The sequence below is a fragment of the Podarcis liolepis genome (genome assembly GCF_965112155.1).
Source record: "Podarcis liolepis genome assembly, chromosome: 11".
In the NCBI taxonomy this organism is placed as follows: Eukaryota; Metazoa; Chordata; class Lepidosauria; order Squamata; family Lacertidae; genus Podarcis; species Podarcis liolepis.
The window spans coordinates 65,467,078-65,494,436 of record NC_139565.1 but is presented as its reverse complement, the minus strand read 5'-3'; the positions used below and the strand labels follow the sequence as shown (position 1 = coordinate 65,494,436).

General features: G+C 53.2%; 1 protein-coding gene across 1 annotated transcript in view; it reads left to right on the top strand.

Moving 5' to 3' along the window:
• Nucleotides 1–16,363: 16,363 nt before the first annotated feature.
• Nucleotides 16,364–27,359, top strand: part of NPR2 (natriuretic peptide receptor 2) — a 39,118-nt gene continuing 28,122 nt past the window's right edge. Inside the window, exon 1 of the mRNA XM_083466349.1 lies at nucleotides 16,364–17,323. Within this exon, the coding sequence (XP_083322475.1) occupies nucleotides 16,552–17,323 (772 nt within the window). The 5' untranslated portion in view covers nucleotides 16,364–16,551. The remainder of the gene's footprint in view (nucleotides 17,324–27,359) is intronic.

Below are 27,359 nucleotides of genomic sequence, written 5' to 3'. Positions count from 1 at the left end.
AATTCGTCTTGCGAGGCAACTCGAAAACGAAAAAACCTTTCGTTTTGCGAGTTTTTCGTCTCGCGAGGCGTTCGTCTTGCGGGGTACCACTGTAATTGGCGGCTCTTTTCAGTTCCTTTTGAGAAGTAAGAGCTATTTGACAGTGGAACAGACGACCTCGGAGACCTCGGGAGATGGTGGCGTCTCCTTCGCTGGAGGTTGAGAAGCAGAGGTTGGGCGGCCATCTGTCAGGGATGCTTGAGCTGTGATTCCTGCCTTGCAGGGGGTGGACTGGATGACCCCGGGGTCCCTTCCAACTCTACACTTCTAGGATTCTGTGACTCTCCTTCATTGGAGGCCTTTAAACAGATGGAGCGGCCCTGCATCAGGGGTCCTTGAGCTGTGATTCCTGCATTGCAGGGGGTTGGATTAGATGGCCTTTGGGGGTCCCTTCCAACACTGGTTTTATGGCCTGAATTCCTTGGCTGTGCCCTTTTGGGGGGTGCAGCGTGCCAGCTCTGTGTCGGGGATCCTCTTGGCTCCTCTCTTCCCACCCTCTCCCTGCCTGGCTGCCCTCTCCTTGCTTGGCACCTTTCCTGCCTCTCCTGCCCCCCTCCTCCCTATCTCTCTGCCCCATAGCATCACCCAGGCCCCTCCTGGACTCCTTGCTCCACTGCACATCCCAGTGGCCAAGCCTCTGCCACAGCAATGGCAGCAAGATGGTGGGGCAACCCCCCCCATTGGGAATTTAATGCCAGAGGACGAGGTGGGCTTCCCTACCCCATAGCACTTGAGGGCCGCCCCTCTCTGGCATGGCTGAACTGCTGGGAGAAAGGGAGGCAGTGGGGGGCAGGTCTCCCACTGGCTCTCTTGCAGCCCCATGTGCCCCTCTCTGATCTCTGCAGGCAGCCTTTGAAAAAGGCAAGGCAAGGGCCCTGGGTGGGCACCCTGGGCAAGGGGGCATCACAGCTCCCAGCAGGAGGGCAAACCTCTGTTCGACCCCCAGGGCCAGGCTGGCAGCTGCCACGCAGGAAGCAAACAGGATGCAGGATTCCGGCTGGCAGCGGGCACTGCCAAGAGATCCCCATGCCAAGGCAGTACTGCCAGTGCTGTTTTAGGCATGGAAGGGCCTTGGCTCCGGAGCCCAAAATCTCGGGGTGTTTTCTCTGCAAACACCAGCAGGTTCCAAGAACCGCTCGCTTTGGGGCTGGGCGGCTTCCAAGGACCCACCTGGGCCAAGAGCAAAGTCCCAAGACTCTGCCCCCAGGCCAGTGGGGGGAGGCCTCCCTGGGTGCCCTTCTCCTTGCCCCAACTGCTGGGAGCAGCCGCTCCCTGGGGAGTTGGCTGGGCCAGGCTCCCTCCTTCCCAGGAGCACCATTCTCTTACTGCCCCCCTCCGCCTGGCCTGGCCTGGCCTGGACCTCCTGCGGCCCTTGAGACCCAGAGGGTGGGAGCAGCTGGAGAAGGAGCCCTTTGCTGGGCTGGAGAGGCACCATTGCCATGAGCTGCCCATTGGCTGCTTTGTGTGAGGGCAGGGCAGGGGGGGCAGCTCTGCCTGGGGCAAGAACGCGCTGTGGGGCAGCTGCAGCTGGGGCAGCGAGTCGGGCGGAGGTGGTCCCAGCAGCTGAGTCGGAGTCTGCCAGGTGAGAGGAAGCATCCCTGAGCAATGAGGAGAAAGGTGGTGGTGGAAGTTGCATGGCTTGTGGATGTGCAAGGTGGCCTCTGCAAAGTGGGCCCCAGCTCCGCCCAGGGTGGCCGGAAGGGAGCAGGCAAGCGCCAAGGGCGACCACAGAGACCGAGGCCACAAAGACTTTTCTGACTGTCCCCTGAGGCTGCTGCTTTTGGGCTCCCTGAGAGGCAGTGTGGGGTGAGGAGTCCAGCTTGGCAAGCTTGAGAGGCAATGGGGGAGTCTCCTGAGACAGCAAGAACACAGGAAGAGCTTGGTTGCTGGGTCAGGCCAAAGGGTCCCCATCCAGTCCTGCGCCCCGGTCTCGCCTCTTCTGAGAAGTCCTCAGGCCAGACCGGAGGGCCAGCTGTGCCCTCTCATCCTGCGGCTTCCAGCGGCCCCTGGGATTTCAACAGGGCCGGCCTCAGAGCTACCAGACGCCTAAAGGCCTCCCATGTTGCGCCCCTTTTCAAAGCCTAGGGGGACGGGTTCTGGTCATTTTGGGGGGCCTGATATGCCTCCTGGTCAAACTGACCACCAGAGTCAAAAGTGGATTGGTATGAAATTTTTTTAAAAATGTTTTTATTTAATATTTGAAGAACTAGCAAACAAATTTAACAAGATACAACTTGTTCCCGGTGAGTTCCAAAGGAGCCTTAAGATGTCCAGCATAACAAAGCATTGCAATTTCACAAGTGTTGGTGCTGACCTCTACAGCCCTAAAAGGCTTTGGTCCAGTAGACCTGAAGGAGCGTCTCCACCCCCATCATTCTGCCCGGACACTGAGGTCCAGTGCTGAGGCCTTCTGGTGGTTTCCGCACTGAGAGAAGTGAAGTTACAGGGAACCAGGCAGAGGGCCTTCTCGGTAGTGGCGCCTTCCCTGTGGAGCGCCCTCCCATCAGATGTCAAAGAGAAGAACAACTACCAGACTTTTTGAAGACATCTGAAGGCAGCCCTGTACAGGGAGGTTTTTAATTTTAATTATGCTTTTATATTTGTTGGAAGCCATCCAGAGCAGCTGTGGCAACCCAGTCAGATGGGCGGCATATAAATTATTACTGTTATTTTTATCCAATAGCCCTCTCCTCTATGAATGTGTCCCATCTTCTGTTGAACCGCGACAAAGTCATCTAGGTGGGTGGCTGTCACTGCCTCCTGTGTAAGGGGGATAACAACGACAACAACAACAACGATAATAATAATATCTATACCACCCTTCATCCATAGTAACAAAACAACCCCCCAAGTTTAAAAGGCCATAGAATTCCCTGGTATAACTATTTCTCCTCTGCCCAAGATGCCTCCCTCTTTGTGAGCGCACTGTGCTTTGCAGAGCAGCCTGGCAGCCATGCCCATTCCCTTTCCGCTCCCTGTGACTCTCTGCGTGGAAGCGGGTCCTCTGCCAGGGCCGTGCCCTCCTTGCCCCCCAGGCTGGGGCCTTTGCCCTCTTCCAGAGAATGGTGGGACGTGACAGGAAAGACCCCAGGAGTTCAGGGCCCTGGGCTCTGGCACCGGCTGCCCAGGCAGGAAAATAGCCGCCTCCGCGTGTCAGGAGGGGCGAGCGGCTGGCACCCCATAAATCCTCTCCCGCAGGTGATTTGCAGGCTCTGCGAGGAAATGAGCGCATGATGGTGCTTCCTGTGTGGTGACTCAGAAAGAGTCCCGGGAGAGCCCTCTCCTTCCCGGCCAGGGAGGGGGCTCCTGGAAAGTGCCACTCACCTGGCAGAGGGGATGCCCCTGGGAAGTGGGGGGGGGTATTATTACTAGAGCAGTCAAGTACAACCTTTCCCTGTTGCCTGGAAGGGACACCCAGGGGAAGGTGACTGGAGCTTCCTCCTCTTGTGTGTGACCAGGTCGATGGGGATGACCCTGGCTGACCAGATCAAAGGGCTGCCCACGCAACCATCTCTCTCCGACTCTGGGACTCTCCTGGCTCTTAGCCAGTGCATGGGATGGAGCCCACAAGCAGAAAGTCTGAGATGTAGCTCACACAAGATAAAGCCTGCCTTCAGATTCCTGCTGTGAACTGAATGTAAATAAAACACTATTCTTACTTTTAAAGAAGGCTGTGTAGTTCTGTTATTATTTTAAGAGGGAAATAAAAAGGGAAACCTACCAGGAACAAGCCAGACTAGATTGCTTAATTAAAGGATTCTAATGAATCATCAACTTGCTTCCAATAGGTTTACGATATTACGATAATCTTTAAGATTGTCATTGTCCCATACAGAACAATGAAATTGAAAAAAGTCTACATCAGACATTCAAAACCAACAAGCCTGCTATCCCAGCCTGGTTAACCCCCTAAAAACTCTGATGCCCCATAATTAATTACAATATACTCCCGTAGAGACTGCCTTACACAGCATTTAAAACCCAAATCGCATTTGGATAGAAACTCTTTCTCAGGTGGCTAGTCCTAGTCTTTATAACCCTGTACCTTCTTCCAGAAGGCAGAAGCTGAAAGAGATCATTTCCGGGGTGCGCACTATCCTGCACTATCTCTGCAGCTTTCTTATAGCACCTGGAAGCACAGATTTGATCCAAGGTGGGAAGAGTGCACCCAATTATTCTCTCCGCAGTCTTTACAACCCTGGACAGCATTGTTTTTCCCCTGACCGTGCAGCTCCCAAACCACACACACAGACTATAAGCTAATGCACTCTCAACAATGCAATGGTAAAATGCCACCAACAGGTCATTTGAGAGATTGCAAAGGGAGTGTGCTCTGCTGTTTACCCACTGGAGTGAGCGAGGAGGGATCATATCAAAGCACTCTCTCGTCTCCCTACCTTCCTTAACATTCCCACAGGAAGGAGTGGGAGGGGTGCTTTGGGTGCAGCAGCAAGAGCACCCCCACCTGGAGAGATGGAGCCTGGCAGGGGGGAGGACACCAGCACAGCCTCACCGGGGTCTTTTCCAGCAACCCCCAGAAGGCTGAATTTCAAACATGGGTGCTTGACCCTTTAGAGAGACATCTTCAGCAGATGCCATTTCTAGGTGTGCCCCTGAGATACCTGTGGGGCTTCCCACCCCCCTCCAGTCCTTGCAAGGCAGAGTGTGCCCACCCGCTTCTCTCTGGGAAGGAGCCCCCCTCCAGAATAGAGCACCTGCAGAAGGCCCAGGTTCCATCCCTGAAAGCACCTGGGGGGGGTGGTGAGGCTGCTCTGAAATCCTGGAGAGTCATTGCTGCCGGTCAGTGTAGAAAAAACTGGGCTCGGTGGACCAGGGGTCTTACCTGTGCATCTGCCTGCCTGTGTGGAGGGAGGCAGGTGGGGAGGGCGGCAACTTGTCCTACCTGCAGAGCATCCCATGCAAGGGCTCTGAGCAGCCCCCTGCCAAACAGCTTCTTTGGGGTTGGGGGGCATGAAGAGCTCAGCTTGGTTTGGGAGGAGGCCCCAGCTCAAACCTGCTCTCTTGGGGCTGGGGGAGCAGTGAGCTCCAGACCCTCTTCCTCCCCCCCCCCCCCAGTCTCCCAGTCCCTGTTATTTTTCCTGGCACAGATATTGAGAAGCGGAAGGGGCTCCCGCAGGCTGGCCCAAAACCCCCGGAGAAGAATGTTCCAGAAACTCCAGGAAACATCTGGCCTGGTGGGTGGGTGTTGATGCATCGCAGCTAACCGGGAGCCCACGCACTCCTGCGCATTCTGCTGAAGCAGATTTCCACTGACTGCTCGGTGGTGCTCTTTTTTCAGGTCTTACCCCTGAGAGGGAAGATGGTTTGAAATGCAGAGAGCACTGGATCTGCAAAACGGATCCTTTGCATCACCTTGCAGCTGCTCCCTCCTCCTCCTCCTCCTCCTCCTCACAGAATCACAGATTTGGAAGTGAAATTAAAAAATTAAGGTGATTGAGATATATATAAAATGATATATATAAAATGTTCATGGATTTGCCAGGCAAACACATACATAAATGTATGGGCAACATGTCTGAGGCAGCCCAGGAGGGCAGTCCTGGAGGCATTTTGGCTTCCAGACTGACCAAATGTTTTCTCTGCAAAGTCAAGGAAAAGGAAAAGCCTCCCCATTGTCTTTTCCTTCACAAATCCTGTCTTAAGGGTGTGTCTGTGTATGAATAGGGTGAGCCTGTGACCTGGCTCAGGAACTAAGTATTTATCATTACAAAAGACTGGCCAGGCTCCCCAGGGTATCCAATCAAGTGAGCATTAACAGGTAACCTGTCAGACGAGATAAACAACACCACACTCAGATTTCTGATGTAAACCGCCTTTTCTGTGATGTGGGTATGATGTATCTGGGGGGTGGTCTTAGGTTACACCCCTTCTGTGATGTATGTATGATGTATGGAGAGGTGGTCTTGAGCTCCAGGGCAGGGAATTTAAAATGTCTATATAAGGGCTTGCACACCTTTGTTCATGGTCCTCCTCCTTCTCCTACGTGTGAGGAGAGCCCCCTGTTGCAACAGATCAATAAAGATCAGGCTTACGAGCTGCTTTGCTTCTCGATATTCTCTGCTTGGCCTCTGTTCTTTTCTCCGACTGATGGAGAACCTACAAAGGACTCTATAAGGGCTCTTGTGTCCCCCATAAGGGGATAAGGGCAGATTTCCGTTTATTACAGAAGGGACCCCAGGGGGCATCTGCAGTGCAGCAATCTCAACTCAAGGGATCTCACCTAAATCTCCTGCTGCCGGGCTTTGCCTCCAGCTGATCCAGGAGGAAGAGAAGGTGCAGGCTGAGAATGCAGGAATCATGACGCCTGTGGTTGGCTTTGATCCAAAGTCTCCCTTGGACTCACCAAGCAGCAGGAGGCCCAGGGAGGGCTGAGCGAGGGACTTGGGTCCGGAGAGGAGAAGTGGAGGGAGGACTTCTAGAGCAGAAGTCTAGAATTGTAGAGCGGGAAGGAATCCCGAGCATCATCCAGTCCAACCCCTCCAGTGCTACTCCCATGTGCCTGGCTGGGTGGTGCCCCACTCCCCCCACACAGGGAGGGAGCAGAGGAACCCCAGAACATTGGTGCGCAAGCTCTTATAAAGACTTTTGCCCACCCTGGAGCTCAAGACCACCCCCCAAAACATCATACATACATCACAGAAGGAAGTGGTCTCCAGCAGAAATTGGAGAGTGTTGCTTCTCTCCTGTCTGCCAGGATACCTGATAATGGCTTACTTGGTTGCATTTTCTGGGTATCCTGGCCATTCCTTGAGAGATGGTAGATCCTTAGTTCCTGAATCTCTTCCGCATATTGAGAGTGTGCTCAGCGTAACAGATACTTGCCAGGCTGTACTTACAGGGAGGTGTAAGCAGCCCCTACGGTCCAAAGACCATTGGAAAGCTTTTCCCATTTCCTTCCTCCTTGAAGAAAAATATTTGAGCTCCATTTGGGAGAGTCAAAATGGCTTCAGGATTGTTCTCCTGCACTATTTCAGACACGCAGTTTATATACTTATGTCTGTTAGCCTTGTACATTTATGAACATTTATGTTCTATATAGAAGGCCTTAGAATGCCTATAACGGCGTCTAATGCGCCCCAAAGAGCAGATGGTGCTGCTGCTCTGGAAAAGCACCTGCTCAGAGGCCAGAGATTTGCCCGCCTTGGGGGCATGGGGTGGGGGAACGGAGGGGGCCTGGGGGTCCAGCCCAGGGCAGGGGGCTCTGCCAAGGGTGGCCCAGGCAACCCAGTTCATGGCCCCCGTTTGGAGTTGGGAGCCCGAAGGCAGCATCTGCCGTGAGGAAGTTCTCCCTCTGCCAGGAGCAGGAGCCTCTGCTGCCCCGCCAGCCAGAGACGGAAGGTGCCCAGCCAGCCCCCAAGGCTTAATGAAGTAATGAGGCAGCAATTAGTCACGTAGGACACAAACCTCCTCTCCTAATTTCCTTGCTGCTTTTCCTTCTGGGACCCTGCCTGGCACAGCCTCATGAGGCGGAGGGAGTCTTTCATCAGTGCCCCCCCCCCCGGCAGGGTCCCTCTGAAGGACCCCCACCCAAGAGGGTCTTTTCAGCCCACCTGGAACAGGAGTCCTCCAGGGAGCTCTGGGGGGAGACAGCTTTGGGGCTCCCTTCCTAGAGAGGCTGGACTGGCTGCTGCCTCCTCCTCCTCCTTTGGGCTTTTGAGCTCTTTTTAATATTTATGCTTTTATGGTCAGGTGATGTTTTTTATTGTAATTATCAGTATTTTTAATAGACCTCTCTGTATATGGTTTTACTTCTATTGGCACTTGATTGCTTTTTAATTGCAGCTTTCCCCTACGTTTTTAGCAGTTTCTATCTTATCTGCAAGGGACACGGGTGGCGCTGTGGGTAAAACCTCAGTGCCTAGGACTTGCCGATCGCATGGTCGGCAGTTCGAATCCCCGCAGCGGGGTGAGCTCCCGTCTTTCGGTCCCAGCTCCTGCCACCTAGCAGTTCGAAAGCACCCCTAAGTGCAAGTAGATAAATAGGGACCGCTTTATAGCGGGAAGGTAAACAGCGTTTCCGTGTGCTGCGCTGGTGCTGGCTTGCCAGAGCAGCTTCGTCACACTGGTCACGTGACCCGGAAGTGTCTGCGGACAGCGCTGGCTCCCGGCCTCTAGAGTGAGATGGGTGCACAACCCTAGAGTCTGGCCCGTACGGGCAGGGGTAACTTTACCTTATCTTATCTTATCTGCAAGCCATCCAGGGTCCCTGTGTGGCTGAGGGCAGAGAGACTCTGTGTTGGCCAGAGAGCACTTGCTTTCTCCACCCTCCAGCCCTAGGAGCCTTCCCAAGGGAGCTCTTTCCAGAGGAGGAAGAACTGCAGGTGCAGAGAGACGCTGTTTGCTGTCAGTAGCTGGTTGGTCTCCCCTCTGCTGCCCCACCTGCAGCCCCAGGAGCCCTCAAGAGGGAGTTGCTGCCATGGGCATTAGGGCTTTGGGTATTTTAATGAGTGAAAGATTATGAGTCATGGGGGTGGGAAGAGAGTGTGTGTGAACTTATAAAACATTATTGAAAGATTTAAAAAATGCATAATTACAAGTGCAGAGTAAGATAAGACACAAAAATAAATATGGTATTTATAAAAATGAACTTAACAGTGCTCAGTTTATTTTTTAGTTGCTGTATTGTTAAGGTTGTTAATATTGTTTTAATCCAGCATGCCTGAGCTCTGTGAGTGCAGCTTTCTCCCGACTGAAGGGCAGAGTGTTTGAGGACTGGGACATTCACAGGAAAACCAAAATGCTTGTTTACAAAGCTATTGTACTACCAACCTTACCAGATGCTTGTGAAACATGGACCACTTATAAACGCCATCTCCAACCCCTCGAAAGATTCTATCAACGGTGTCTCTGAAAATTTTTACACATCACTTGGGAAGACAGGCAAACTAATGCCAGTGTACTGGAAGAAGCAAAGATCACCAGTGTCAAAGCAATGATTCTTCAACATCAACTTCGTTGGACTGGTCATGATGTTCGGATGCCTGACTATCATCTTCCAAAGCAACTACTCTATTCCAAACTTAAAAATGGAAAGCGTAATGCTGGTGGTCAACAAAAGAGGTTTAAAGGCTGTCTCAAGGCAAATTTTTTAAAATGTGGTATAAACACCAACAATTGGGAAACATTTGTCTGCGAGTGCTCCAACTGGAGAACAGCCTTTACCAAAGGTGTCGTGGGCTTTGAAGACACTTGGACTCAGGACGCAAGGGAGAAAGGTGCTAAGAGGAAGGCACGCTTGGCAAATCCACACCGTGGATCCACAACTCCCGCCCAGAAACCAATGTCCCCACTGCAGAAGGACATGTGGGTCCAGAATTGGCCTTCACAGTCACTTACGGACTCACTGTTAAGACAGTGTTCATGGAAGACAATCTTACTCGGCTACGAGGGATCACCAAAGAAGATAGATTATAAATATTGTATTGATTTGTTAATCATATAATGCGTCTTTTGCTTTAATTGTGATATTTAGTTTCTGTTTTAGCTGTTCTTTGTTAACAGCTGTCAGGGGTTTAGGAGCAGAGGCAAGGGCAAGGGAGGAAACAGAGAGCGAAGGGGAGGAGGCAGAAGAAAAGATGAGTGATGACGACGACCCGAGATCTCCGAGTCTTTCCAGTGAATCAGAGGATTCACAGAAAGGAGCACCAGTGGCCAGGGCAAGGGGGGAGTCTAGGGGGGCACCCCAGGAAGATAGAGCCAGAGGGGACTCAGAGGAGAGCAGTTGGAAATCGGGACCAGCGTCACCGCCAGAGAGCAGGGAAGAGGAAAGGAGCCAGGGGGCAAGCGCTGGCAGCTCACCACAGGAGGGAGGGCACGAGTCAGGAGTGGCCACACCTCCATCGGGGAGCGAAGAAACGGTTAAGCGGAAAGTGGAAGGTTGGGCGCGCGCGCCAAGTTCAAATGCAGAGGAAGGTGGCGCAGTAAGCAGCCCGGAAAGGGAGCCAGGTCCTAAAGCCCGGCGCAAGGAGACAGGAGGGTCCGGGGGGTCAGCGTCAGAAGAATCCCGGAAGGAAGAGACCCCGGGGGGTAGAGGGACCCAGAGGAGGACAGTCAGGCGGAAAAGGTGGAGCAAGGCTAGGGTATTAAGTTGGTGCACACGGGGCGGAGACTCAGACGGAGCTTCGCCGATCTAGCTACTAGACGTAGAGTTGCGCGCAGCAGCGTGAGAATGGAAACTGTAACTCAATAAAGACTTTTACTTAATGATCGCTGGCTAGCGTGATCCTCTGTGAGCTAGGATCTTCAAGCAGCTCTGACAACAGCGTTTTATAGATTGCGATTGTTTCACTGATTATTCTGTAATCAGTTTATGCTGTATTTGTGATGCTTTATTAGGCTCTATCATTATTGTGATTTAGTGTTTGTAAGCTGCTTTGGGATACATTTGAATGAAAAGAGGCATAGAAATATAATAAATCAAATCGGAAAGGCGGGATATAAATAGATATAGAATAATAATATTCGTGTTCAAGAGTCTGCACATCATGCTTGCACCCGTACAGCTGCTCAGGACATTGGTGATTCACTTGGAAGGTCCCAGGCCCCCTGCAAGACCCCGGCCCTGCAATGCGCCCGTCACCTCATGTGAATCGGCCTCCCTCTGTCCTCTTTCCTCCAAGGCTGGGTGGAGCTCTTCTCCCCTCCCCCCACCAGGCTGTCCAATGTCTGAAGTCACCTGCAAGCAGACCAAGATGGTTTTCTTGGCCTCAGGACAGACGTTTGCATAAGGATGTTGGAATTTCCTTCAGACAAGAACATCTATTCATAAGTTATCAAGATGCAGTTGACTTTGGCCTCAGAGGGAATTCCTGGCTGATGGGACGTCTCTGGAGCAGGTCAGTTATCTGACTCTCTTGGGCATGTGTGGCCCTTCACAGCAGACAAAGGCAGCAAGCAGGATGCCTCAGCCGGGGGGGGGGGAGAATGATTGCCCACTCCTCACAAAAACAAAGCTTCGTGCATGAGGGTTGTTCCAAGCAGAGCTGCAAAGCTGGAACAATCCGCCTAGGGTGAAATTTGAGCAGAACCCATTTCCAGGATTATTTTCATAGATATTTCATAGAATTGTAGAGTTGGAGGAGACCTCAAGGGTCATCTAGTCCAGCCCCCTGTAATGCTGGAATCGCAATTAAAGCACTCCTGACAGGTGCGCACCCGACCTCCGCTTGAAAACCTCCAAGGGCCCACCACCTCTATGGCTGCTGATCAGCAGCGCACTGTCTTGACTCCATCATGCTTCCCTGCATGGTGTCCTAAGCGCCTTCTAATTATGGGGGTCCTGGATCCAGCAAAGGTTAAAAAACTAATGCAGGATTCTGTTGTTGAGCCAGTCAGACAAGTTCTTCTGCAAGATAATGGCCCAGCGGCGTAGCGTGGGTTGTCAGCACCCGGGGCAAGGCAAGTAATTTGCGCCCCCTAACCCCTAACCTGCCGCCGCTGCCAGCTTCTTCTTGCTGCTGCCCAGTCTGGACCGCTGCACTGTCCCTCCCCCAGATAGTCCCTCGCTCTCTCTCCGCACCGCACGCCTGGCACCCCCACCCCCTCCACAGTGGGCGGCGACCCAGCGGCTCGGATCGGATTCACACAGCCAGCACTGCAGTGAGAGAGAGTGAGTGAGCCAGGTAGGGGCAGAGAGCTGCGAGTGTGAGCGCCCCCCCCCCCGATGTTGCGCCCGGCCCTCCCTGCACCCCCCACGCTACGCCACTGTAATGGCCACAGCCTGCCATCTGGTTATTGGCACCTGTATTTCTCGGGAGGCAGTGGAGGAGTGTTCCTTTGGGGGTGACGTTTACAGTGCCTTCTGTGGCTCTAGAGACCAGTACAGGAGAGACATGTTTTGTGGCATCTGGGGCAGGTGAAGGTGTCCGGTTGCAAATGCACCAGAGTGTTTCTTCTCTCTCTGCTCCTTCCAGTGGTCATTCCGCCTCAGTTGTCTGAAAGGGATTCCAACACAGCAGGATTGATGTTGCCAGCCTTCATGTCTCGTTTGGGTATAAGAGCAACACCAAAAAACTTTAATAAAAACTAAGAAAAGAAAAGTACTGTATGTGCTGATGGCAAGGAAGCTGCATTCCCATCACTGGCCAGTAGACGGCACTCTCAACCTAGACAGGCGGGACCAGGAGGCGCTGCTGGGACCCCGGATGCCCCCCCCCCCTGCTTTGTCTCCCTGGGCTCCACCATGACCAGCAACCTCTCCATCGATGCTGAGCTGGACAAGCGCATTGGCAAGGCAGCTACAGCCATGGCTCGCCTCTCCGTAAAGCTATGGGAGAATGTGATGCTGGTGACCAAGACCAAGATGAAGGTCTACCATGCAGCCTGCTGCTTAGTGGAAGTGAGTCTGGGCAACTTGCAACCCTCAGGAGTGATGCCTCAGCACCTTCCACATGCACCGTGTCAGGGAGATTTGGGGCATCAAACGGCAGGGCAGAGCTTCTGGCAAATACATGCTCTCCCAAGCCCAGGTTCCCAGCACGTCTCAGTGATGACTTCTTCTTCAGATCACCAGTGTTGAAGCAAGGATTCTTCAGCATCAACTTCATTGGACTGGTCATGTTGTTCGGATGCCTGATTATCGTCTTCCAAAGCAGCTACTCTATTCCAAATTTAAAAAGTGTAATGCCGGTGGTCAACAAAAGAAGTTTGAAGACTGTCTCAAGGCAAATCTAAAACAATGTAGTATAAAGGTAAATGGACCCCTGACCTTTAGGTCCAGTTGCAGACGACTCGGGTTGTGCGCTCATCTCACTTTACTGGCCAAGGGAGCCGGCATACAGTCATGTGGCCAGCATGACTAAGCCGCTTCTGGCAAACCAGGGCAGTGCACAGAAATGCCGTTTACCTTCCCGCCGGAGCGGTACCTATTGATCTACTTGCACTTTGACGTGCTTTCGAACTGCTAGGTGGGCAGGAGCAGGGACCGAGCAACGGGAGCTCACCCCATCGCGGGGATTCGAACCACCAACCTTCTGATCAGCAAGTCCAAGGCTCCAATTGGAGAACAGCCTTTACCAAAGGTGTCATGGGCTTTGAAAACACTCAAACTCAGGACATGAGGGAGAAATGTGCTAAGAGGAAGGCGTGTTTGTCAAACCCTCACCGTGATCAACTCCCACCCAGAAACCAATGTCCCCACTGTGGAAGGATGTGTGAATCCAGAATTGGCCTCCACAGTCACTTACGGACTCACTGTTAAAACCATGTTTATGGAAGATAATCTGTCTATGCTGGCTTGGTCATGTACACAGAATGGAAGGTGGCAGGATTGCCAAGGATCCTTCCCTATGGGGAAACAGGCCCCTTGGCAAAACAACTGCATTACAAGAAGCATGCATGGAGGCTGGAGTGACGATCGCAGTACCTGGAGACAGTCAGATACAGCAGTGACCAGAGGAGGGATGACCGCTGGGAGGAGCAAAGGGAAGAGAAACGCCCTGGTCCATCTGCAGCAACACAACCAGGCACCTTCATCTGCCCAGTTGCAACAAAACATGTCTCTCCCTTATCGGTCTCCGCAGCCACAGCAGGCGCTGCAAGCTCCCAAGCGTTTGACTCCACCCCCAAAGGCACCCACCTTCCTTGTCTCCCGGGGCCGACGGGTGTCCTCAGCTCTGCTGGCCATTGTGATGTCCTCCCCCGCCAAGTCTTTGGGCTGGACCAAAGTTCTCTTCCCTCTGTGGCCAGTGAAGAACTATGGGAGAAGGAAGACTCGGCCAGGACAGGGAGTTCCCCACCAGCCCAGCCCTGCCCACACCACCTGCGGGACCCCAAAACACGTCGGTGCCGGGTCAATTCGCGGCCATTCCTGGAAGGGGTCCAGCCAGGAGCACCCGTCTCCCTCCCGCCGCTCCTTTCCCGAGCTTCGGCAATAGCATCCCTAGACGGAGGGATGGGGGGGGCCGCCTCCCGCTTGCCTCCTTCGACACTCCGGTGATGGCGGCGAGGGCTCCCCCCATACTCCCCTCCATCCAGGACATCGACAACGCAGAGGAACCCGGAGAGGAGGAGGGGCGGAGCGTCGCCTCCTTCTGCCGCCAAGGCTGCAGCCACTTCGCCCGCCTCTCCGAAGCGCCGCGCGCATTTGGCCTCGTCCCTCGCCCCGGAGGGGGCGCCCGCGGTCTGTACCGAGCAGTCTCCAAATATTTCCAGACAAAAATAAGTGAATTTCAGCAGCCTAATTCAGGAGAGATGAGTCATTTCGGTGTCGAATGAATGCTGTTTTTGTTAAGATTATTATTGTTGTTGTTAATTCAGTTTGTATACTGTGCACTATACCTTCACCCGAAGATCCCAGGACAGAAACACACAACAGAACACACAACAGAAACACACAAAATGAGAAGACAAAACAGAAACAGAAGCAAACCCTCCCACAAACACATTTGAAAAACCACAGAATGTTAATCAGCCGAATACCCGGTGGAAGAGAAACCTTTTCCCCTGGTGCCTGAAGACGTGCCGAGATTCCTGCATCGGTGGAAGGGGCTCCAAGCCTCTTGCTCAGGTGAGCAACCTGGCGGCCGAATTCTGCATTCGTTGAAGTTTCCGAGCCACGTTCAGAGGCAGCCCCATGTATAACACGTTGCAGTAATCGAAACTTGAGTGAACAATTGGGAGTTGGGAATCCTTTTCAAATCACCCAGAGGTCGACCAGTAGATGCCTCTCCGCCTTTTGCAGAGCGGCGATTTGGGCTAAGGTCCCAAAAACAGAAGTAGGGGGAGGGCGTGCAAGTTGACAGGAGGGTGCTGGCCTGGGACATCCTTGTCCACCCCCCCCTCCCGCTTTAGAACTCTATTTGCATTCGTATCTGCTGAAGGTGGGCGGATTTGTTGCAATGCTTGCAGAGAACCCGGGGTTCGCCAGGACCGAAACCGGGTCATTTGAAGAAGTTATTTCCTTCTGTCTGTTCAGAATATATAGCCCCCACCCCACCCCACCCCCAGAATGGCTAGGAGGAGCAGGCGGGTGGGGACACGGGGGGGGGGATTGTCAAGCACGGGGCGCCACCACAGGCCAGGCTCAGCGCTACCTAGTGGCTCAGAGCAGCGTCTCCTCCACCATCAGTATGGGAAGATCCGAGCGCATCTGAGGCGCAGCCAAGGCCCCAAACTCGAGTCCTACATGCACACGACTCCTCACATCGGGTCGTGCTTCTCGCGCTGCTCCTCAGGGTCACTGGGGCCGCCCCTAATGCTGGGCGCGCGGGGGGGGGGGCGCTATCTTGACCCCCTTCCACTAATGAAGGGGAGCAGGACTCGAACCCCTGGTTTCAAGTTTCAAGAAAGGCGATTCCGATTCAATATCAGGGAGAACTTTCCGGGGGCAAGAGTTGCTCAGCAGTGGAGCGGGCTCCTTCCTTGGCGGTTTTTAAGCACATGTTGGATGATCATCTGTCATGGATGCTTTAGCCGAGGTTCCTGCACTGCGGGGTTGGACTAGATGACCCCGGGGACCCCTTCCAACTCTATAATTCTATGTTCCTCCCCATATCTACGAGTAAAAAGACCCGAAAGGCTTCGGGGCTGCCCTTTCCGCCCACTTTGCCGGGTCTCCGGTGCTCTCCTTGACAGAGGCGCCCTAGCGAGGCATCTGAGTCGCCCTCCAGATTTCTTTGCGGAGAGGGCAAGCGAGAGCCAATGGGGAGCCTCGCCTTTGGCCCCTTTCCACCGGCAGCTGCCCGGAGGAGAGGCGCGTCTCCGGCTTCTTCAGCCGCCACCGCAGGCGGGACTCCGCGCACAGCTTCCAAGCGGCTTGGACGGCGCTCCCGCCCGGTTCCTTCCATCTGGAAGGAGCAGAGCGAACCAAGAGGCTTCTGGATCCGCGGCTAGGACAGAAAGAGAGCCGGCCTCTCCTGCGCCGCTATGAACCCTCCAGAGAGGCCCCGAGGAGGAAGAGCCAGCCCGCTCCGAGGCGCCGAGGACGGCGTGCGCGCTCGGGATAGACAGGGCCGCCGCCGCTGCCGCCGCTCCCTGGCCCGCCCGAGCCTCCCTCGCCCAAGGAGCGCCGGGCTGCGAAGCGAGCAGGACGCTCGAGGGCGAGATGGAGGCGTCCGGGCAGCTGCCGCGGAGCCGGCGGGGGCGCGCCCTCCACCCAGCGGCCGCGTTCAGTAGCAGCGGGCCGGGTCCTGCCCCGGCGGGCGGGATGGAGCCGCGCCCCGGGCTGCCGCCTCTGGAGCGCGGCCGCTGGCCTGGTGGGGTGCCTGGGCTGGCGGCGTCGGAGGATGCGGACGGAGGCACCAGGGGGCGCTGCCCCCCCACGTCTGCAGGCGGCTCTGGCACGGCGTCCGGAGGGAGGCGCAGGGTGGGCGGCTGGGGCTGGCCGCGGAGGGGGCGGCCTCTCCTGGGGAGCGCAGGGCAGCCCGGCGGCCCACAGAAGGGATCCGGCGGCGCCGCGGCGGCAGCAGCGAAGCGAAGGAGGAGGTGGCGAGCGGCCCCCGGGCAGCCACGCAGCAGCCGAGCGGAGCAGACTCCCTCCTCGCGCGCCCCGCCATGGCCTCGCCAACCACGTCGCTGCTGGTGGTCGCCGCCGCCGTGGCCCTGTCGCTGTCGGCCGCCTCGTCGGGCCTGGGCGAGGGCGCCAACGGGAGCGCGGCCGCGACGGTGGTGACGGTGGCCTTGGTGCTGCCCGAGCACAACCCCAGCTACCCGTGGGCCCTGCCGCGGGTGGGCCCCGCCGTGCGCCTGGCCCTCGAGGCGCTGGAGCCGGCGCTGCGGGCCGCCGGGCTGTCGGTGCGCACCGTCAACGCCACGTCGGAGCTGAACGGCGCCTGCTCGGAGTCGGTGGCGCCGCTCCAGGCCGTGGACCTGAAGCTCTACCACGACCCGGACGTGCTGCTGGGGCCCGGCTGCGTGTACCCGGCCGCCTCGGTGGGGCGCTTCGCCTCGCACTGGGGCCTGCCGCTCCTCACGGCCGGCGCCGTCGCCTCGGACTTCAGCCACAAGAAGGAGCATTACACCACGCTGGTGCGCACCGGCCCGTCCGCGCCCAAGCTGGGCGCCTTCGCGGCCCTCCTGCACGAGCGCTTCAACTGGAGCTCCCGCGCCGCGCTCCTCTACGTCGACCGAAAGACCGACGACCGGCCCTTCTACTTCACCATCGAGGGCGTCTACCAGGAGCTCCGCCACGCCGGCCTCACCGTCGGCTACCACATCTACGCGCCCCGAGACAACGGCACCAGCAGCAGCAGCAACGCAGGCGGCGCCGCAGACGATGGCGGCGGCCCGGACACCGCCGTGCAGTTCATCCGGGCCAACGGGCGAGGTGAGCGGGTCGCAGCGCTTGGGGGCCGCCTGCTGCTGCTGCTGCTCCTGGACGGGAAGGGGGGCGCGTGTCCCGGGTGCCTGCAGTCCATCCCACCCTCCCACCTCCGTCTGCGTGCAGCCCCCCCCCAGCCCCGCTCAGTCTGCGGGCATTTCCCGGCGAGACGGCACCTCCTCTGTTGCCGTCGGGCCTCCTCTGGGCCGGAGATCGAGATCTCTGGGAGTTGGGCTCTGCGACTGCCAGAGGGGGCACTCCTGGACTGGGGGGGGGAGCCAAGGCGGAAGAACTGCCCTTGTGTGGCCACGGAGAAATACATGCCCCCCCCCCGCCCCATCCCAGGGCCATCCATCCATCCACCCATCCATCCATCCAAGGGAACTCGGTTGGAACTATCTCAGCATCTACGAGGACCGCTTGGCAGTTTGGGGCTGGGGTGGCGCTCGCTCGCAGATCCCGAAGCCGGCTTTCCGGGCGCAGGCGGGGGGGGGGGGCCTCTGGCCAAGGGCAGCCTGACACTCCTCCTTAATGGATGCGCCAGGAGGCACTTATCGATCCGAGCTGCAGCTGCGGCTGCTAATGGAGCCTCTTCGGCGCTGCTGTGTCATCGGGACGGGCACGGAGCCCGCCTGGGACAGCCAGATGGGAGGCAGGAAGGCGTGGGGCGGGATCAGCCCCCCCCCGGCCAGGCCGGGGAAGGGGCCTGGCCCGAGCGCCTCTGCCGGACGCCCCCTGGGGCAGCCGGACCGGGGGCCGAGGGAAGCGGGCGCAGGAGCGCCGTCGTGCTGCCGGATGCGCCGCGCGCTCGCCTCGCCTCTCCAGCCTCCGCACCTGGCCAGCTGCCTCCGCGGAGCTTTCCGGGGGCGTTTCTGGCGCAGGCCGAGGCAGGCGCGGGCCGGGCGGGGGCCGGGGGCGCCCTGAGCGAAAAGAACAGCTGCTGCTGCTGCCTCCGCCGCCTTCTTCCCGAGGAGGCTGTCGCCCCCCGCCAGCCCAGGGCAAGAGGGCGGACCCCCGGCCCACTCGCCGCCCCTCCGCTCAGGCCGGCTGCCCAGCGGGGACCGGGCGGGTGGGCGAGCCGGCCCGGCCTGAGACGGGGCTCCGGGGGCTGGAGGTGCCGTCCAGTGCCGCCGCCGCCGCCTTGGGGCCGCGCTGGGACCCATCTGAGGCCGGCCTTTGTAGGGAAGAGCGGGGCAGAGCCAGCCTGCCTGTCGGGAAGCCGCCGCCTCTCCCCCTTCCAAAAGTTTATTGCTGCGCCTTTTACGACGGGAGCTGGGTTAGATTTAAATGTGAGAATTTCAGGAATGTCACACCCCTGGAAGGCCGGCCGAGATGTTTGATGTCTCCTGGCTGACAGTTGCTGGGAGCCCAGAGGAGGAGGCGGCCCGGTTCTCTCTCCCGCACCAAAAAACAACCCCGAGCTGCCGCTGACCTCCTGCCTGACAGAGAGGGAGCCCAGTGTGGCTTGAGAATGGGGCGGGAGGTTCTTCCCCAGCCCTCCCTGCAACCAGATGGCCGGAGGGCTGCGTTGTGGGGGGAGCCGGCAGAGGAGGGTCCTGTCCTCTGCTCTTAGGGGAGGGGGGTCTGGCCTGCGGAGAAGCAGCTTGCTGCCTCTTGCTCTGGTCTGAGGCTCTGCCTGGCAGCACCCACTGCTGGGATCTTCTGGTCTGCCTGAGTCCTGACCCTTCACTTGCCCCCCCCTGCAGCCCTGGGCCTTCTCTGAGCAACCCCACCCCCAGCCCCTTCTCCCTCCCTCCCACTTCATGCTTTGGCCCTCAAGCATCTTTCTTATGGCAGGCTTTTGTAAAATCTGCAGCACTCACCTGGGAGGCAGCCTCCCTGAGCTGCAGAGGGCTTGTGTTCCAATAGACATGCATAGGATTGTGGTATAAATTAAAAATGCCTTCAACATTTTCCTCAGAGAATTTTGGAGGTGAGTGCTCTCCCTCAGTCTTCTTGGGGGCTCCACAGCTGTTGCGCAGCAAATATTCACCTAATCTTTGGTCTTCAGCATCAGAGTTTGAAATTCCAAGATTAGGCAGGAGACAAACAGGGTCTGAGCTCAGCGAGGTCCTGAGCACTTTGGAGGAGCTTGTTTTCATCAGGATTTCAGCTGGGGAGGAAAGGGTTAACCTCACTCCTCTTGCCTGCTTTGATCCTGATAATTACTGCCCTCCCCCATTCAAAGAGGCTGCTATTTACATTAAAGAGCACATTACATGCAAATACACATTTAATGTCATGTCTGATGTGACCCCAACCTAGAGCCTAAAACAGAACTTTCCAAACTTTCCATGTTGTTGACACACTTTTTAGACATGCATCATTTCGTGACACAGTAATTCAGTTTTACTGGCAAACTGACAGGCTGCCTGCTCCCTTTCCAGCCCCAGAAGGAGAGGGGTGGGGAGGTGGTCAGAGGTCAGCGCAGTGCAAGCACCCTGACAGGCACACCATATTTCCTCTCCCAGTGTGTTTGCACTGCATCAACCTCCCCTCTCCTTCCTGGGGAGCAGCAGGATGGACACATCTGCTGCTGACTCATCCAGAGACCCCAGGTTGTAGGCCCTAAGGGGGAAGGCAGAGCTGTGAGCTGCAGGCAGGGGCAGGGAGAGAGCCCTGGAAGGAAGGGCTGCCCCAGAAGAGCCTGTTGCAGCCTGAGCTGAGGCTGGCAGGTTGGTCAGAGCAGGCGGGAGAGCGGAGGGCTGTCATCCGTCAACCCCTCAATCCCTTGTGGCAAATATTCCTTCCGCCCACACTGTGATTTTTATGGCTTAAAGCTGAGGGCTAAATTACATGTTTCATGGGAGATCCATTATTAGCAGGGACATATATATATATATATATATATATATATATATATATGCTTTCGTAGATTTTCACGGGTACAGGAATGCAGGTTTTGGTGTCTTCGGGTGTCTTCCCGTGTAAGAGTTGGGGTGTCTAGGCGACGTTTCGACGAGGTCTCACTCGTCATCTTCAGGCTGGTGCTTTCGGCTTCTTGTTACTGGAACAGAGCAGGATCTCAGTGTTTGAGTTCCTATAAATACTGTTGAGGGGGTGTGGTGTATGGCCTCCAACGTTCTGGGCAGATAGGAAGTTCCCAGGTTAGTGTGCCTTTTCTTCTTTTGTTCCTTAATTACTTGAGGGATATCTTGAGTGATTTCTTGAGTGATATTCTGAGTACCACTTAGGTGGGTCATTAAGTGTGGATTAGTTGCTAAAGCTTTCGTGTCTTGACCTCTTGAGCTTGTGAAGAGTTTTTCTGAGAAGATGGCTGTACTGCACTTAGTTGTGCTCTGGCTTGGCTTCGTGTATAGGGGCGAGCTGTGGTTTTGTGCCCTGTGCCAGCCAGATCTGTGTAGGGATTGCAGGGGGGTGCAGCATCCGGAGGTGCCACTATGGTTTGGCTACTGGATGGTGTCTGTAATTTATCTGTGGAGAGGGTCTGCCCAGAACGTTGGAGGCCATACACCACACCCCCTCAACAGTATTTATAGGAACTCAAACACTGAGATCCTGCTCTGTTCCAGTAACAAGAAGCCGAAAGCACCAGCCTGAAGATGACGAGTGAGACCTCGTCGAAACGTCGCCTAGACACCCCAACTCTTACACGGGAAGACACCCGAAGACACCAAAACCTGCATATATATATATATATATATATATATATATGCTTTCGTAGATGTCAGGGCTGCCGCCCAGTCCCAGCTCACATAGGACCAAGTCAGCCAGCGTTCAGTTTCAAAGAGTCTTTATTGGATTACAGGTTCCATTTCCAAACTGCAACGTGCAGCCCTACTTCTTCTAGGTCAGAACGACGAAGACCCGTCTGAGTCTCCGCCTCTAGCGCACCAGCTTAATACCCTAGCCTTGCTCCACCTCCTGCGCCTTTCCTTCCGTCTCTGGGTCCTCCTGCCCCCCTGGGTCTCTCCTTTCCTACTCTCTTCTGACGCGGACCCCCCTGACCCTTCCGCCTCCTTGCGGCGGGCTTTGGGACTCGGTTCACTCTCTGGGCTGCTGGCTGCGCCAGCTTCCGTTACATTTGAACTTGGCGCGCGCGCCCAACTCTCCACTTTCCTCTTGATCGTTTCCTCGCTCCCCGAGGTGGGCGTGACTACTCCTGACTCATGCCCTCCCTCCTTCTGAAAGTCTCCGGAGCCCGATATCTGGTCCCCTTTCTCCCCGCTGCTCCCGGCTGGGAACGTGGGTCCCGATCTCCAACTGCTGCTTTCTGATCCCTCTCTGGACCCTTCTTCCTGGGGTGTCCCCCTGCTCTCCCCCCTTGCTCTGGCTGCTGGCGCTCCCTTCTGGGAATCCTCGGACTCGCTAGACAGGCTCGGTGATCTCGGGTCGTCATCCCCACTCATCCTTCCTTCGTATTCCTCCCCCTCGCTCTCTGTCTCCTCCCTTCTCTGCGTCTCTGCTCCTGAACCCCTGACAGTAGATTTTCACGGGTACAGGAATGCAGGTTTTGGTGTCTTCGGGTGTCTTCCCGTGTAAGAGTTGGGGTGTCTAGGCGACGTTTCGACGAGGTCTCACTCGTCATCTTCAGGCTGGTGCTTTCGGCTTCTTGTTACTGGAACAGAGCAGGATCTCAGTGTTTGAGTTCCTATAAATACTGTTGAGGGGGTGTGGTGTATAGCCTCCAACGTTCTGGGCAGAGAGGAAGTTCCCAGGTTAGTGTGCCTTTTCTTCTTTTGTTCTTTAATTACTTGAGGGATATCTTGAGTGATTTCTTGAGTGATATTCTGAGTACCACTTAGGTGGGTCATTAAGTGTGGATTAGTTGCTAAAGCTTTCGTGTCTTGACCTCTTGAGCTTGTGAAGAGTTTTTCTGAGAAGATGGCTGTACTGCACTTAGTTGTGCTCTGGCTTGGCTTCGTGTATAGGGGCGAGCTGTGGTTTTGTGCCCTGTGCCAGCCAGATCTGTGTAGGGATTGCAGGGGGTGCAGCATCCGGAGGTGCCACTATGGTTTGGCTACTGGATTCTGAGTTACAGAATCTCTCAAATGTGTTAATCGCCAATGGATACCAGCAAAACAGGGTTACGAAGCTAATCCAAAAAGAAACACCCCCCAAAAACCAAGACACAGAAGAAAACAATGGCATGGCCCTCCTTCCTTATATCAAGGGCACTACAGATAAAATTAGCAAAATCCTCCATAAACACAATATCAAAACAGCCTTTTGCACCAACCAAAAAATAGCCAATATCCTCAGAAACCCCAAAGATAAAATCCAGTTGGAAAACCAAGGGGTCTATGAAATACCCTGCAAAGTCTGCCCAGCCACGTACATTGGACAAACAAACAGACGAATAAATGCACGTATCGCAGAACACAAGAATGCCGTCAAAAAAGAAGAAAAAACTTCCTCTCTTTTCCAACACATGAAAGAAACAGGACACGAAATTAATTTTGCAGATTCCAAATTGCTCTTTAACATGGAACATCACCACAAGAGAATAATCATGGAAGCCATCGAGATAGAGAAACACCCTCACAACATGAACAAGCGTGACGACACGTCCCGCCTGCCAGACATCTGGAAATTAGCCCTCCCCACAAAAACCGACACCAGAACCAGAGGCACACAGAACGCCATCACCAATCAACCACACCAGACCCAAACCCAGACCCTCTCCACAGATAAATTACAGACTCCATCCAGTAGCCAAACCATAGTGGCACCTCCGGATGCTGCACCCCCCTGCAATCCCTACACAGATCTGGCTGGCACAGGGCACAAAACCACAGCTCGCCCCTATACACGAAGCCAAGCCAGAGCACAACTAAGTGCAGTACAGCCATCTTCTCAGAAAAACTCTTCACAAGCTCAAGAGGTCAAGACACGAAAGCTTTAGCAACTAATCCACACTTAATGACCCACCTAAGTGGTACTCAGAATATCACTCAAGAAATCACTCAAGATATCCCCCAAGTAATTAAAGAACAAAAGAAGAAAAGGCACACTAACCTGGGAACTTCCTCTCTGCCCAGAACGTTGGAGGCTATACACCACACCCCCTCAACAGTATTTATAGGAACTCAAACACTGAGATCCTGCTCTGTTCCAGTAACAAGAAGCCGAAAGCACCAGCCTGAAGATGACGAGTGAGACCTCGTCGAAACGTCGCCTAGACACCCCAACTCTTACACGGGAAGACACCCGAAGACACCAAAACCTGCATATATATATATATGTATATATATATGAGAAACAAGTGGGACCTGCAATAGAGTGTGCCAGCCAGTCCCTCGTGCCATTTCCCAGGGCACTTCATTCCATCTCCCCAACCCCAACCGTCTCTGAGCATTCTGTGCAGGCTCAGAATACTGTTTTTGTCCTTCTGCAAGCCGTTGGCTGAGGCTTCTCCCCTCTTGCACCCAGATACAGGTGGGTCATTTGGGTCAACCAGAACAATCCAGACAATGCAGCGACCCTCCTTTGCAGAAAGGTTGCAGTGTTTGGGAATTTCTAGCTTAGAGAAAATAGAAGTTATTTTTATTTAATTATTGAATTTATATACCACCCTATACCCGGGGGTAGAAGTTTATAAAATGATAGCAGGTATCAAGGGAGCATGGCTGCCTCTCACCATACTATACAGTGGTCCCTTGCTTCTCAAACTTAATCTGTTCCGGAAGTCTGTTCCAAAACCAAAGCGTTCCAAAACCAAGGTGCGTTTTCCCATAGAAAGTAATGCAAAATGAATTAATCCGTTCCAGGATTTTAAAAACAACCCCTAAAACAGCAATTTAACATGGATTTTACTATCTAACAAGACCACTGATTCATAAAATGAAAGCAGTAATCAATATACTGTACTATAAAATAAATAAAACAGTATTGTAGATGATAAAAATTAAATTTTTTTTTTCTTACCTGCACTGATTATAATCATTGAATGGATAGGGGGCTTCTATCCATTTCTGCAGTCTCATAATCCAATCAGTAGCTGAACTGGGTTCCACACAGTCACAAAAACAAATTAACCAAAAGAGCCTCAAAAACAAAAACACAAAATAAATAGCAAAAACAAAAGCTCCAAACTTAATCCATTCTGGAAGTCTGTTTGAATTCTGAAATGTTCAAAAACCAAGGCGCAGCTTCTGATTGGTGCAGGTGCCCCGGAATCAATAGCCGACAGCCGCATTGAATGTCTGGGTTCCAAAAAAAGTTTGAAAACTGAAACACTTACTTCCGGGTTTTCAGCATTTGGGAACCAAGGTACCAGTGTAACTTGTGGGCATTCAGTGAAGCTGAATGTTGGAAGATTCAGGGTGGATAAAAGGAAGTCCTTCACACAGTGCTAACAGGCAATGAGAGAAATTAATGATGGAAAATAATGAGTATACTTCTATTATATTCCAGTTTTCTACACGCATAATGAATTTCATGTTATTCAGCAGCATCGTGTCACAATCCCCCTTCAAATGTGGCCACCTTAAGGTTGGTCACAGAGTGACTTGGGAGCCCCCACAATGCTCCCCCACTGCTTTTTGGCTATTGCAATTTCTGGTGTTAGGTTTTTGTGTGTGTTTTTTTAAAAGTAATATTTATTAAGAGTTTAAAAATTACAAAAAGAAAAAAAGAGTTAAACAAAGCAAAACAATACAATACATAAAAAACAAAAAAACTGCTTATCTTAACAAAACAAAAACAAAAACAGAATCAATTAAAAACACATCCAATATTTCCATATCTTGTCTTTCATTTACTTGTTTCGACGACCTCCTCACACCTCCCTTTTTTGTATTCTAGTTCAGTTAGCTATTTCAGCAAATCCTTTCCATCTTTCTCAATTTTTGTCCTATAATTTATCTTATCACAATCTAACCTTATTTTTTTTCCCTTTGGCCCATTAACAGTCTATTTTTACTTAATTCTTTATAACATTTCTGCTAAAGCCATATAGCTTCATTCCAGCATCCTTCTAACATTCATTAATTTTACAGTGTTTCTGTAAATAATCTTTAAACTTTTCCCAGTCTTCTTCCACCGACTCTTCTCCCTGGTCTCGGATTCTGCCAGTCATTTCTGCCAATTCCATGTAGTCCATCACCTTCATCTGCCATTCTTCCAGAGTGGGTAGATCTTGTGTCTTCCAATACTTTGCAATGAGTATCCTTGCTGCTGTTGTGGCATACATAAAAAAAGTTCTATCCTTCTTTGTCACCAATTGGCTGACCATGCCCAGGAGAAAGGCCTCTGGTTTCTTCAGGAAGGTATATTTAAATACCTTTTTCATTTCATTATAGATAATCTCCCAGAATGTCTTAATCCTTGGGCACGTCCACCAAAGGTGAAAGAATATACCTTAGGTCTCTTTACATTTCCAACATTTATTATCGGGCAGATGGTAAATTTTTGCAAGCTTGACTGGTGTCACGTACCACCTATAAATCATTTTCATTAAATTCTCTCTTAAGGCATTACATGCCGTAAACTTCATACCTGTGGTCCATAACTGTTCCCAGTCAGCCATCATAATGTTGTGTCCAACATCTTGTGCCCATTTAATCATAACAGATTTCACCGTTTCATCCTGAGTGTTCCATTTCAACAGCAAGTTATACATTCTTGATAAATTCTTAATTTTGGGGTCTAACAATTCTGTTTCCAATTTTGATTTTTCCACCTGGAAGCCAAATTTTTTATCCAAATTATATGCCTCCATTATTTGGTAATAATGGAGCCAGTCTCGCACTTTGTTTTTAAATTTTTCAAAGCTCTGCAGTTTTATTCTGTCTCCCTCTTGTTCCAGAATTTCCCAATATTTCGGCCATTTGGCCTCCATATTGAGTTTTTTCTGAGCCTTCGCTTCCATTGGGACAATTTCTGGTGTTAGTTTTGTGTCCATTTATAGCTTTATTTACTTATCAGAAACACTTGTATACAGTACTGTAGTTTCATAAATTTCAGAGTGGTTTACAACAATGACATATATACAAGAAAAAACACATAACAACTTAAAATCATAGATCATCAGCTAACAAGTACAGAAGGTTTTTTTCTGAATTGCCTGAATAAGGCCGGCGGAAAAGTTTTCAGCAAACTTGGAATGAGAGGTGCCTTCCAAATCTCTATGGCAGAACATCCCACGGGACTGGGCTGATGACACCCAAGGCGGACTTTCTTGTTCTTGTCAAAGGAGCTTTGCCAACCCAGGGAACAGCCAGCGATGCTCTTGCAGATTATCTCAGTGCCAGAGCTGGGGTAGAGGGCGTCAGGGAGTGCCTGGGGTGCCCTGGAGCTAAGTGGTTCAGGACTTTGTAAAGTAAAACAAGGACTTTGCCCCTGCCCTGATAGTGTATGGGCAGCCAATGCTGCTGTTTATAATATAATAATAATAATTTATTATTAATACCCCGCCCATCTGGCTGGGTTTCCCCAGCCACTCTGGGCGGCTCCCAACAGAATATTAAAAACAGCGACTGTTTCAGTGTATCTGAAGAAGTGTGCATGCACACGAAAACTCATACCAAGAACTAACTTAGTTGGTCTTTAAGGTGCTACTGGAAGGAATTTTTTTATTTTGACTATGGCAGACCAACACGGCTACCTATCTGTAACTCCCTTCTTACAGGGAGGGAACTGCCAGAAGGCCCTTGGAGTGGGACCTCAGTGTTTGGGCAGAACGATGGGGGTGGAGACGCTCCTTCAGGTATACTGGGCCGAGGCCATTTAGAGCTTTGAATTGTGCTCGGAATTGTGCTGGGAGCCAATGTAGGTCTTTCAGGACCAGTGTTATGTGGTCTCAGTGGCCATTCCCAGTCACCCTGTTCTCCCATCAGCAGTCCAGCTGTCTTCCATCCGCTTTGGTTAGTAGCCCAGCTGCATCCCTCCCTGGCCAGGGACAACTCACTCCTGTTGTGTGTGCTCTGGTAACCTCTAGGTTAGATTACTGTGATGTGTTATAGATTGAGCTGCCTCTGGAGATGGTTTGGAAACTTCAGCTGAAGTGCAGAATTCAGCAGCTGGGTTGCTCACTGGGACAAAACTGTTTGGCCATATAATGCTGATCCTGGTCTGACTG